This window comes from Sclerotinia sclerotiorum, genomic scaffold, assembly GCF_000146945.2.
Source record: "Sclerotinia sclerotiorum 1980 UF-70 scaffold_11 genomic scaffold, whole genome shotgun sequence".
NCBI lineage: Eukaryota > Fungi > Ascomycota > Leotiomycetes > Helotiales > Sclerotiniaceae > Sclerotinia > Sclerotinia sclerotiorum.
Window position 1 is genome coordinate 1,133,125 of NW_001820825.1, and position 14,187 is coordinate 1,147,311.

The 14,187-nt window shown below is 41.3% G+C and overlaps 2 protein-coding genes across 2 annotated transcripts; both read left to right on the plus strand.

Moving 5' to 3' along the window:
- Positions 1-1,836: 1,836 nt before the first annotated feature.
- Positions 1,837-9,112, plus strand: SS1G_08553 (hypothetical protein; the record flags this gene model as incomplete). The annotated part of the gene is made up of 5 exons (XM_001590763.1): positions 1,837-2,449; positions 2,502-3,533; positions 3,806-5,563; positions 5,735-9,006; positions 9,056-9,112. The coding sequence occupies 5 exons, from the start codon at positions 1,837-1,839 to the stop codon at positions 9,110-9,112; spliced, it is 6,732 nt and encodes a 2,243-aa protein (XP_001590813.1).
- Positions 9,113-11,860: 2,748 nt separating this feature from the next.
- SS1G_08554 (hypothetical protein) lies at positions 11,861-13,590 on the plus strand (the record flags this gene model as incomplete). Its single annotated transcript, XM_001590764.1, has 3 exons — positions 11,861-12,079; positions 12,132-13,303; positions 13,365-13,590. 3 exons carry the CDS (start codon positions 11,861-11,863, stop codon positions 13,588-13,590), a joined length of 1,617 nt encoding a protein of 538 aa, XP_001590814.1.
- Positions 13,591-14,187: the final 597 nt, after the last annotated feature.

The window sequence follows — 14,187 nt, forward strand, 5'->3', positions numbered from 1 at the left end:
AACACAAGAAGCATCATTGAATATCGACTTTTTCGACTCACCGGCCGAGTAAAGGGAAACCTAGAAGGATCTCAACTTTTTTTTTGATGCGACCATTCATGCACGTTATTGTCTCGTTTAGATGCATGTTGCCGATCAATGCTACCAATCACCAAGCAATGGCGTTCCAATCTCATCCAATCAAAGATCAAAGCACGAGAATGAATTGAGGTTATCTTAGATAAAGATTGAGGGAGATGGAAAGTTGCCGTTCATATGAGATGTCCTCGTGATGAAATGAAGATATACTATTTCAATTGTCCAGGTAGGTAGGCCTAAATGTGCATAGATTGACAGATATTCCCAACAATTCCTAAGACTTGAATGAAAATCTTCAGTCTTCTCTTCCTCCGTCTTCTACTATCTCATCTCATTTTACAAGATATTGTTGTCATGCACCTGAGCCAATTTGAAGCTGTTGGTGGCTTTTGGGCTTTTAATATGGAAGGTCAGCTTACTTGTATATATACAATGAAAAAAGGCAGCTGTAAAAACGAGAATTCCATCAATGTCCATCTTTTCGCCTTCTAAGAGTTCTGGCCCGTTTTCTAGGTTCCTAGAGTAAAAACCGGCATTGTTGCCCCTTTGATAGATGATACTTTGTACCTCGTGCTATACTAGGCGTGCTTTGTGTCTCATGTTTTCAGTCTTTTCATAGGTAAATGGTCAAAGTTGACGAGCATATTGATTGATTTTCGCATGAGAGATTTGAAGAATCGGCATATCATCAAAGACATCTATACGGGGTCTGTTTTGCAGCTGCCTCTATTGGACAACGAGCAGGTGGTCAAGGTCAAATCATAAATGGTGTGGTCGATATGTACGAAACCTTTTTGTACTCCGCACGTTGAAGGTGGGGGCAGAGAAAAATCCTTCGAGGGATTGACTGGCTTGACCTCACATCATCAGTCAACAAACAGACCGCTATTCTCCCATGGCAGAGTACCGGTGGCAGTAATTGACTGTTTGTTCTGTAGATCTGACTCGAACACATTCGTGGCTTGGTAAAGAAATTCAAATTTCCTCCCAATCCCGCATTGGAAATTTAGCCTTGATGAAGGTGATGAGCATCGATCGACTCACCGATTCATCGACTCACCGCACATGCAACATCGTTGGAAGATAATGCTCATTAGGTAAGCAATACTTCAAGCCACCAAGATAAACATCCGCCTACAAACAATGGCGACCTGTGTAATGCAAATTTCTACCATGAAAAGAGAAGATGCTTGCCATCAACAGCAGGTGGTGTGTGCTGGTGGTTTATATCCCGACATCATTACACCAAAATTTACCTATGCATGCTAGACGGACGCTGTGACATCTAACATGCATCATTACATAGCTCCCTACAGGTGAGTCCATTTTTATTTATATAGTGCCGGTATTATTCTGGCAATGTACCAGTGAAAACTTTGAGGGGTAAAAGTAGAACGTGACGGCAGGTGCGCCCCTCCTTGATGCAAGGCTGCTGATAAGTGATGACAGCCTTGCGCTAGAAACCTTGCTAGTTTAAAAACTAACCCCAATACAGACTTGGCCCCCTTCGGTTGTTCAGCACCAGAAAAAAAAATTGATGTCCCATTTTCTGGAGAGAAAATCTGAAAACTATTTACACTTTCAATTTTTATATCCAAAAAGTCAGACGGCCAAGAATTAATCCTCAGTTACTTGTCCTACAAACTGGCGAACTTGGATCACTAAAGCACTCCTCAATCTGCTTTGCAGCTTGTTGAAGGGCATTTCTTGAAGTCCTTGCGCACATCTCAAAACCTCTTTTCAGCACCCTATATCACAATGGCAGAATTAGTTTTCCCCCCAGTTGCCGCACCAATCCTTAATGGTACAGATGAAGGACTCATAAGTCTGGAATTGAAGGATGGCACAGTTTATCAAGGATACAGTTTTGGTGCGAGGAAGAGTGTTGCAGGAGAATTGGTCTTCCAGACAGGTATGGTGGGGTACCCAGAGTCAATAACTGACCCGTCATACCGTGGACAAATCTTGGTCATTACGTTTCCTTTAGTGGGTAATTATGGTGTACCATCCAGAGAAACAATGGACGAACTTCTCAAGGATCTGCCAGCACATTTCGAGGCATCCCAGATTCACATTGCAGGTTTGATTACTGCTTCATACGCCGGCGAAGAGTTTTCCCACTTCCTCGCAACCTCCTCTTTGGGAACATGGTTGAAGGAGCAAGGTGTTCCGGCAATCTATGGTGTTGACACCAGAGCATTGACCAAGAGAATACGAGAAGAAGGTAGCATGCTTGGACGAATGCTGTTACAAAAGGATACACTTACCAATGGAAATGGCAACATCTCTACTTTATCTTCAAAGGATTGGAGATCATCGTTTGAAGCGATTGACTGGATGGACCCAAATACCAAGAACCTTGTAGCAGATGGTGAGTCTCCACTTTGCTATAGCCCGAAAGAAGGGCTAACATCATGCCTCAGTATCAATTCGCGAGCCAAAACTATACAAGCCTGATCCTTCGAATGCTTTAAAACATCCTTCTGGTAGACCTATACGTGTGTTGTGCTTGGACGTTGGATTGAAATATAACCAATTGCGCTGTCTTGTAAAACGTGGCGTGGAGGTTCTCGTTTGCCCATGGGACTATGATTTCCCTACCCTCGCTGGAAAGGATTATGATGGTTTATTTATTTCCAATGGTCCTGGTGATCCAGCCATGATGGAAAAGACTGTCAAGCACATTCAATCCGCTTTGAAGGAGAACCGAACACCAATTTTTGGTATCTGTCTTGGACATCAACTTCTTGCCAGAGCTGCTGGAGCTCAAACTGAGAAGATGAAGTTCGGAAACCGCGGGCATAACATCCCTTGTACGAATTTGTTGACTGGGAAATGTCACATTACTTCCCAGAATCATGGTTATGCTGTTCAAACTAGTTCCTTGCCCTCGGATTGGGAGGAACTTTTTGTCAACGCCAATGATGGAAGTAATGAGGGTATCAGACATGTCAACAGACCATATTTCAGTGTTCAATTCCATCCAGAAAGTACTCCTGGTCCTAGGGATACTGAATTTCTCTTCGATGTCTTCATCAACACAATTGTCAAGACTCTTGACGACGAGAAGCTTCTTTCCGCGCCAGTCGTTTTCCCAGGTGGTGAAATAGCTGAAAACCAAAAGCTCACTCCAAAAGTTAACGTTAAGAAAGTCCTTGTTTTGGGAAGTGGTGGTCTTAGTATTGGTCAAGCAGGAGAATTCGACTACTCTGGAAGTCAAGCTATCAAGGCTCTTAAGGAAGAAGGGATTTACACCATTTTGATCAATCCTAACATCGCTACAATTCAAACTTCCAAAGGATTGGCTGACAAGGTTTATTTCCTTCCTGTCACTGCTGAGTTTGTTCGCAAGGTCATCACTTATGAGAAACCTGATGCGATTTACGTCACATTTGGTGGCCAGACCGCTTTACAAGTTGGTATTCAACTCAAGGATGAATTTGAAGGTCTCGGAGGTAAGCAATATCACAACCTTCCTGCATAAGCAATTACTAACTCTTTGGTGTTTCAGTGAGTTGTAGTTTTTATTTTCCTTTTTTGCCTTTTCCACTCTCACTTCCCGTTCCCGTTCCTTGGATGAGGACACTGTCTAGAACCGCGGACCCTCGTTTTGGATTCTATCTTGAACCCTTGGGCTCTCCTGGACTCGATTGTTTGACTTTAAGCCCCTTTTGCGCTGATGTATCTCTTTATTTTTACTAATTTGTTGTTCAGGTTCGCGTGTTAGGCACGCCCATTAGCACTATCATCACTACGGAAGATCGTGAGTTGTTCGCTCGAAGTATGGAATCGATTGGCGAAAAATGCGCCAAGTCTGCTTCGGCCAACAATATTGACGAAGCTATGCACGTTGTGAAGGATATTGGTTTCCCAGTTATCGTTCGTGCCGCATATGCTTTGGGAGGCCTTGGAAGTGGTTTCGCAGATAATGAGCAAGAGTTAATGGAACTCTGTAACAAAGCTTTCGCCGCCAGTCCTCAGGTTTTGATCGAGCGAAGTATGAAAGGATGGAAGGAAATTGAGTATGAAGTTGTCCGAGATTGTCGTGACAATTGTATCACGGTTTGTAACATGGAGAACTTCGATCCTTTGGGAATCCATACTGGAGACTCAATCGTCGTTGCTCCATCACAAACATTATCCGATGAGGATTACAACATGTTGAGAACCACAGCTGTCAACGTCATCCGCCATCTTGGAGTTGTTGGAGAATGTAACATTCAATACGCGCTCAACCCTGACTCAAAGGAATACTGCATTATCGAGGTCAATGCTAGATTGTCTAGATCTTCAGCACTTGCATCCAAGGCTACTGGGTATCCATTAGCCTTCATTGCCGCAAAGCTCGGTCTCAACATTCCTCTCAATGAGATCAAGAACTCAGTCACTCAACAGACTTGTGCTTGTTTCGAACCATCTTTGGATTATGTTGTCGTCAAGATGCCACGTTGGGATTTGAAGAAATTCACTCGTGTTTCTACACAACTTGGTTCATCGATGAAGAGTGTTGGTGAGGTTATGAGTATTGGAAGAACCTTCGAAGAAGCCATCCAGAAAGCCATTCGTGCTATAGATTTCCACAATTTGGGCTTCAGTGCAACTAAGGCTTTGATGTCAATCGATGATGAACTTCAAACGCCTTCCGATCAACGTCTATTTGCCATCGCCAACGCTATGCAGTCCGGTTACTCCGTGAACAAGATTTGGGAAATGACAAAGATCGACAAGTGGTTCTTGAACAAGCTCAAGGGCTTGAATGACTTCAGCAAACATATGTCGACCTTCACTACAAGCACCATCTCATATGACCAGATTAGACAGGCTAAACAGCTTGGATTCTGCGATAGACAATTAGCTAAATTTTGGGATTCCACAGAACTTGCTGTGAGATTATTGAGAACTGATGCCGGCATTGTTCCAGTCGTCAAGCAAATCGATACTGTTGCTGCTGAGTTTGAGGCTCACACCAATTATCTCTACATGACCTACAATGGATCCGAGAGCGATATTTCCTTCAACGATCACGGTGTCATGGTCCTCGGTTCAGGAGTTTACAGAATTGGATCATCCGTCGAGTTTGACTGGTGTTCCGTTCGTGCCATCCGAACCCTTCGCGAATCTGGGTTCAAGACTGTTATGGTCAATTATAATCCAGAGACTGTCAGTACTGATTACGATGAAGCCGATAGATTGTACTTTGAGAACATTAACCTCGAGACTATTCTCGATATCTACGAATTAGAGTCTTCTAGTGGTGTTCTCATTGCTATGGGAGGTCAAACACCAAACAACATTGCCCTTCCACTTCATCGACAAAACGTCAAGATTCTTGGAACATCACCTGAGATGATTGATACTGCTGAAAATCGTTTCAAGTTCTCTCGTATGCTTGATGGTATCCATGTTGATCAGCCAACATGGAAAGAATTGACTAGTTTCGAGGATGCAAAGACATTCTGTAACAAAGTTTCTTACCCAGTCTTAGGTTCGTACTCGATTTACAATTTTATATGCTCTCACATCCAACTTGTATCCGAATCCGTAACCACTTTCCTCTTTTTCAAACATATCCCCCCAGTTTCCTAATTCAGTCTTGATTTCTTATTTCCCCCAGACACTTCGTCATAGACAATACTGACTTCCGGATCTCATATAGTGCGACCGTCTTATGTACTCTCAGGTGCAGCTATGAACACTGTCTACTCTGAGCCAGACCTTGAAGCCTATCTTGCTCAGGCTGTTGAGGTTTCTAGAGATCATCCAGTTGTCATCACCAAGTATATTGAGAACGCAAAGGAGATTGAGATGGACGCCGTTGCGAAGGATGGTGTCATGGTTGGTCACTTCATCTCTGAGCACGTCGAAAATGCTGGTGTGCATTCTGGTGATGCTACCTTGATTTTACCTCCCCAAGATCTTGATCCTACCACAATCAAGAGAATTGAAGAAGCTACTCGCTTGATCGGTAAAGCCCTCAACATCACTGGTCCTTACAATATCCAGTTCATCGCCAAGGATAATGACATCAAGGTCATCGAATGTAATGTTCGAGCATCTAGATCAACACCGTTCGTTTCAAAAGTCATGGGTGTTGATCTTATTGAGATGGCTACCAAAGCTATCATGGGTGTACCATTCATGCCTTACCCACAAACCGAATTACCTTCGGGTTGTGTAGGTGTGAAGGTACCTCAGTTCAGTTTCTCTCGACTCTCTGGTGCTGATCCAGTTCTTGGTGTTGAGATGGCTTCGACTGGAGAAGTCGCTTGTTTCGGGCGTGATAAGTATGAAGCTTATATCAAGGCATTGATCTCCACTGGATTCAAGCTCCCAAACCGCAACATTCTTCTCTCTATTGGTTCATTCAAGGACAAGAAAGAAATGCTTCCATCTGTTGTCAAGCTTCAGAAATTGGGATACAAGCTTTTTGCTACAGCTGGTACCGCAGATTTCTTGCAGGAGCACGATGTTCCAGTTCAATACCTCGAAATCCTCGGAAAGGGTGAGGATGATCAAAAGTCTGAATACTCTCTGACCCAACATCTCGCCAACAATATGATCGATCTCTATATCAATCTTCCTTCTAGCAACAGATATAGAAGGCCTGCAAACTATATGAGTAAGGGATACCAAACTAGACGTATGGCTGTTGACTACCAAACTCCTTTGGTCACCAACGTCAAGAACGCCAAGATCCTCATTGAAGCCATCGCAAGACATTATGATATGGAAATCAGTGGTTTTGATGCTCAAACCAGTCACAGAACTATTGTCCTCCCTGGTCTCATTAACATTGCCGCTTTCGTTCCTGGCATTACCACCCGTGGTAGCCGTGATTTCCAAACTGTCACCAAAGCATCCATCGCATCTGGTTTCAGTATGATTCGTGTTATGCCTCTTGGTCTTGACGGATCAGTTACTGATGCTAGAGCACTAAAGGCAGCTCAGCTTAACAGCAAGCTTGGTTCATCTTGCGATTACAATTTCTCTGTTGCCGCAACTTCTTCCAACGCCGATCAAATTAGTCAAGTTACTGGTGAAGTTGGTTCCCTCTTCATTCCATTCAACCATTTGTCAGATAATATCAGCAAGGTGCCAGCTGTTACTGCTCATTTTGAATCATGGCCATCATTCAAGCCAATCATTACCGATGCGAAGATGACTGACCTTGCATCAATCCTTCTTCTTGCAAGTCTCCATAGCCGAAAAATTCACATCACCAATGTCACTACTAAGGATGATATTGGATTAATTGCATTGGCCAAGGAGAAGGGTCTTCAAGTCACTTGTGATGTTGCAGTTTACGCTCTTTTCTTCAGCCAGGATGAGTTCTCTGGAGCTTCTTTCCTTCCAACTGCTAGAGATCAAAAGGCATTGTGGGAACACATGCATATCATTGATGTCTTTTCCATCGGTAGCATACCATATCAACTAGCAACTTTTGCCAAGGCAGAGGCAAACGCGGCTGTTGGTATTGCTGATACTTTACCTCTATTGTTTTCAGCTGTTGCAGATGGTAAACTCACAGTCGATGATATTAAGGCTCGTCTTCATGATAATCCCAAGGAAATTTTCGAAATTCATGATCAAGTCGGAGCTTCTGTAGAGATTGAGATTGATCGACCATACACTTTCAAGCCTGGAGCAGTTTGGTCCCCACTTGTTGGAAAGGTTGCAAGAGGAGCTGTTCAAAGAGTCATCTTCCAAGATAAGACTGCTTGTCTAGATGGTCTTCCTACTCAAGATGCTATCGATGGAAAAGATATGTCATCGCATCTTATTGATTTACATACCACAGTCCCACAATCACCATCCGTCAAGGCTCATCCTGGATCTCCAGGCTTCGGACCTAGACCGGATAGTTCTCATGGTTTGAGAAAGTTTTCTACATTTGGCAATGCCCCATCCTCGGCCATGCGACCCCCAACTCGATCAAGGTTCTTGGATGGTGTTGTCAATCAAACACAACAACTTCGTTCTCCAGTTAATGAAGATATGGGATCTCCATTGTATCCTCAGCCAACCATGGCACCGTCTCTACAAACTCTCCTCGGTCAATCACCATTCAAGAACCAACACGTTCTTTCCGTTAATCAATTCTCCCGTCAAGATCTTCATCTACTTTTCTCTGTTGCTCAAGAAATGAGATTAGGTGTGCAGCGTGAAGGTGTTCTTTCTATTCTCAAAGGACGTCTACTTTGCACCATGTTTTATGAACCATCTACTCGTACATCTGCATCATTTGATGCCGCCATGCAACGATTGGGAGGACGAACAGTTGCAATTGCCACTTCCCACTCTTCCACTGTTAAAGGTGAATCTCTAGCAGATTCCATTCGTACTCTTGGTTGTTATGGAGATGCTATTGTTCTCCGTCACCCTGAGGAGAGTAGTGCTGCAACAGCTGCCAAGTTTTCACCTGTACCAATTATCAACGGAGGTAATGGAAGCAAGGAACATCCTACTCAAGCATTCTTAGATTTGTTCACAATCCGAGAAGAATTAGGTACAGTCGGAGGTCTTACCATTACCTTTACAGGTGATTTACGATATGGTCGCACCGTTCACTCTCTCGTCAAGCTTCTCCAACATTATGATGTTCACATTCAACTTGTCTCCCCACAAGCTCTATCACTTCCACAGGATATATTGGCACTTATCAAATCCAAGCCTGGTCAATTACTTTCAGTCTCTACTGAGTTGACTCCTGAGATTATTGCTCGATCAGATGTTCTTTACTGTACTCGTGTACAAAAGGAAAGATTTGCCGATTTGGAGGAATATGAAAGATTGAAGGATAGCTTCATCATTGATAACAAGACATTGAGAAATGCTAAGAGTTCAATGGTTGTTATGCATCCATTACCAAGAAATGCCGAGATTGGAGAGGAAGTAGATTTCGATCAAAGAGCTGCATACTTTAGACAGGTACGTTACCCTTTCTCTTAATGATTCAATCCTTACTAATTAATTTTAGATGAGATATGGCCTTTACTGTCGCATGGCATTGTTGGCCTTGGTATTAGCACCATAGATTTGATCTTATATATCTTTTATGATCAGGATTAAAGACATGGCATGGCATGGCGTTGCACACGAATGGAAGGGAGGAAAAGTCGATTTTTATCTTTTTGGTTATATGATTATGAGTAAATGCATTAGATACGCGTAGACACTCTTTTATGATTTGTAGAAATGGTCTCTTTTAATGATTTTGATGTATATTTATTGGAGTGATGGGTATATTTTACGTATACGTATAGGTGTATGTATCTTCATACGTATATATGTATGTATTTATTTATTGGGATGGTTTATGTATATAATGTATATGTTAGATGTGTTGGATGTATAGTATGTGTATTATTTATATGTATATATAGTTTAGGTTTTATGTATAAGTATTTAGTTTTTAGATAGATTTTTAATTTTAATTTTAATCAATTTCATTATTATCTTGATTTCATTGTTATTTTTTTTTCCTTCGGTCTTGATTATTATTGTGTATGTGTCTGTGAGATAGAGATACTAGGTAGAGATAGGGATGGACATAGAGATGGAGATGGCTGGAACCCCCTCCCCTGCAGTAGTTTGACTTTGAGTTTGACTTTAAGTTTGGACTTTGATACTTACTCGTGTAGGGATGCTTATTCGTGGGTGCTTAATCGTGTAGAGTATGGAGTACAGATCCGGTATAAGGATATAATCAATTGAATAAGGTGTTAATAGTCGGCTACTTGGAAGGCTGACGACTACTTCGTAGTCTGGGAAAGCGAATTGTTCCCCTTCAATTTTATGATAGTGAATATGAAATTTTGATGTTGGAAAGCGAAGGGACAATTCATTTTCAGGGGACATTCGCTTTCCCCGACTATTAGGGTATTAGAATATTGGAGTATCAAAGTATCGGGGATAGGCTTTCGGGCATACGGATGTCTTGCTGCTGTCACTGAGAAAGCCAATCACAACGTTCATCTAAATATCAACTCTAAGTACCAGTCCAGAACACAAAGATTCTTGAGAATTTTCCTTGTGAATTTGCGATAAGGTATCAGATATATGGATTTATGAATTCATGATAAGATACTAGATATTAGATATACGAACTGATACCGCTATCTGACCTCCTTGATTTGTTTAGTATTGCAGGATAGTGGGTTAATATGATGAGTTTGCTATGTCGGTAGATGCAGAAGTGACATAGGGTGACATCGTGCGAATGCTCAATGTCTCGTTTGGGATAAACTTTAACGGTTTTGCTTGTTAATACTTTTATTACTCGGAAGGGGTGATTCGATTACACTCTGTAGATTGTGAGATTGAAAGTATTGCGAGAATTTGGGGGGTTATTTTGTCATCTTATTATAGAAGTTGGGAAGTCTGTATATGCTGGGAGTAGATGCATACAGTGTTGAAAGGTGCAGTTCGGTAGCTAAATAAGTTACATATTCGCTTTAGACTTAACATTTCGGAAAGAACTAACGTATATAATAAATATACAAGTGGAACATATGAGAGAGAGATTTATATGAGATATTTATCAGGAGGATGAATAGTAATCATTGAAAGCAAACAAAATACCACTTAAGTGGATAAAATATACCATTTTCGGAAGTCATCGGACTAAGTGTCCACTAAATAGTTTCTATAGGTCCCATTTGTCCTTTCTAATTGATTGTGTTTCTTCTGTATGTGCGGGTAGATCAATATGTAATCCAGCAAAAAAGTGGTGCTAAGGCTCACATTAGCTTTCCGTCCACTCATCGAGGTTATCCACTCCATCGCTTCGGAAAAGTCTTTTACAACCCGACATCTACTCTACGTACATCAATGCACCTCAAATATCCACAGCATGTTACAATCACAACCACAATCATAATTACAATCAAAATTACGATTGCAATCACCATATCATATCAGAGGCGACGGCATCCTCTAATGAAATTATCGAAATGCTTTTATGCACCAATCAAATGAAGAAACTCAATTCATTTTCCCCATACCCCAACATTCCATCATCCCCACATCCCCAGATATTCGGTAAAAGATTTAAGAAATAGCCTCAAAAAGTTGAGAGGCTAAACGGTCATGGAGCATATTGACTCCGAAGAAATAAACCCGCGCGAATTGGATTAACGAGGGGCCGCGCAACACAGCTCCACCTGTTTTCATCCCTACCTTTTGTACACCTTGGTAAATGCCGACTTTTCATGTCCCCACGAAAGTTCGTGAATAGACCACGAATCATTTCATCTTGGTATGTAAACCATATACGGGGCATTCATTATCGACATTGTTACAAACCATTCGTAAATTGCATACCTTTCTTATCTTCGCATTAATTGGTGGCAAGGTCCACAACTTACGAGTGAATGGAAGGTCGGGACTGAACTACCGTGGATAGTTGACAGGGGAAATTCGTGAATGCGGCGGCATCATGGAATTCAGGACAGGGGCTCCAGTTTATTCGAGAGAGATGGTGTGGAGAACGCTTTTGTTTAGCTGAATATGGGGAAGATTTTCTCCTATTTTAAAGAGGTATCCTCGATTCGAGTTGAACATTTTGTGCTCGAGAACTTCTTCTTTGTTCCCGTTACGAGTTCCTCAATTTAAGTACTTGGAGTTTTGGAGTTTCAATTTTACAGTATCAAACTCTTTTTGATTTCTGAAAAGATTGAAGTTGATTCAACATTGTGCATCTTGATTGTTGTGCAATTTAAGAATATCCACGATTCATTGGAGGTGAAATTTTGATATCGAATTGTCTCGAAGGAACGAAACAATGTCAGCTACCAAAGACGTCATCGAGCGCGAGGATTCGAGCCCAAGTGGTGAATTCTCCGAAAATATCGACCACACAGCAACTCGTGCGACTTATATCGAAGCAGATGAGTTATCTCGAGAGCATAGAGAATATCTTCTATCAAAACATGGAACTCTGGATCTAGATCCTCTGCCTAGTCATAGTGATGCGGATCCATACAATTGGACAAATAAAAAGGTATACATTGAATTATTTATCTATTCCAAGACCTCACTGATGAAAAGTATAGAAAGTTACAAACCTTTTCCTCGTTGCATTTCATGCTTGCATGTCAACTTTTACAGCAGCAGCCATTATTCCTGCCTACGAAAGCATTGCAGAAGAATTAGGTATATCTTTACAACAAGCTACATATCTTACTTCGCTCCAAATTGCCATTGCGGGAGTTGCTCCTCTATTCTGGAAACCACTATCCAACATTTACGGACGAAGACCTTTATTTCTTATATCACTTCTGGTTAGCATGGTTGGAAATATAGGATGTGCTAAGTCACCTACCTATGCCAGTATGGCAGCCTGTCGTGCAATCGTTTCTTTCTTCATCTCTCCAGCTGCAGCAATTGGTAGTGCGGTCGTCACAGAATCATTCTTCAAAAAAGATCGAGCTCGTTATATGGGAATCTGGACACTGATGCTAACAGTTGGTGTACCATTTTCTCCCTTCATCATGGGATTTGTCGCCGTTCGCGTAGGTTGGAGATGGATTTATTGGATCGTCGCAATTATTAATGGTGTTCAATTCATTGCATATCTTTTCTTGGGTGCAGAAACTCGTTACCTTCGTCATGGAGTTCAGCATCCTAAATCCTCTTTCAGAGAAAAGTACTTTACCTTTCATCGAATTGACCCTACACCTCTTCGCATCTACGATTTCGTCCATCCTCTCACCTTATTCGCCAAACCATGCATCTTCATTCCCGCCGCCGCATACGCCATGGTCTTCCTATTCGCATCAGTCATGATCACCGTCGAACTCCCCCAATTATTTGCCGCCAAATTCGGTTTCGACGCTCAACAACTCGGATACCAATTCCTCGCTTTAATCATCGGTTCCATAATCGGCGAACAACTCGGAGGTACACTCTCTGATTTCTGGATGAATCGCCGCACGCGCAAAACAGGTGTACAACCAGCCCCCGAATACCGTTTATGGTTAAGTTATGCAGGATTCATCCTCACCATCGTCGGAGTCGTGGTTTTCCTAGTAAGAACTGAACAGGCGAGGGATATGCATTGGAATATTACACCTGTGATTGGTATTGCAATTGCGGGTGTTGGAAATCAAATTGTTACGACCGTTTTGATTACTTATGCGGTGGATTCACATTTGGAGGAATCAGCTAGCATTGGTGTTTTTGTCACTTTTGTAAGACAGGTTTGGGGATTCATTGGTCCTTTTTGGTAAGTTATATTTACTTTCTCATCTTTACACCTCTCAATGGTTACTAACACTCTATCGTAGGTTCCCCTCAATGTTCACAAACCTCGGTCTCTCATCCAGTGCAGCAGTAGCTGCTGCTCTCCTCGTCGGTGTTAGTATCATCCCAACATTCATCATACAATTAATGGGGAAGAGATGGAGACCATCTAGACCCGCAGATACAATTGGACGGAATAGTGATGGGGAACAAGGTGTTGTGGTTGGAAATGCAGTTGGGGATGAGGAGAAAAGGGTAATAAAGTCATGATTGATGATTTAATGAATTTTATTTTTTTGCGCTAAAGTTAGAGATAGATAGAGTCATTTGGGGGCTTGTGAATGCATTTTTCAATGTTTGGATGGGATTTGTATATGTATGGATATGGAAATGGAATAGATTATGTTAAATGGTTTGAGAAAGCTCTCTGTTGTATTACTTAAGAAATATATACACTCAAAAATATAACCTCATTATTCAAGAATATACAAAGTAAGATTATAAGAATATCGCTTTTATTTCATCATCTCCTGTTTTTGTATAGATTATAATTCTATAATATAATGAAATGAGTGTTACGTGACGGTTGTTACCCACTAGTGGCTCACGTGCACTAGCCCTGTATATAAAGACCTTCTTACTTAGAATCTTCTTAGTTCTTTAGTTTTAGATTCTAAGTGATTGAATTGACTCCGTTTACGACTTTTCCGTCACAATGAGATCCTTTTTTGTTCTATTTATTTATTCAGAATTTATAGATTGATATTCAATACTTTTATTTATTAATAAATTTCTAAATATATATCAGAAGTTTTATTATAAGTATAAAATTTTAATTTTTATATTAATTTAAATTATTATTATTAT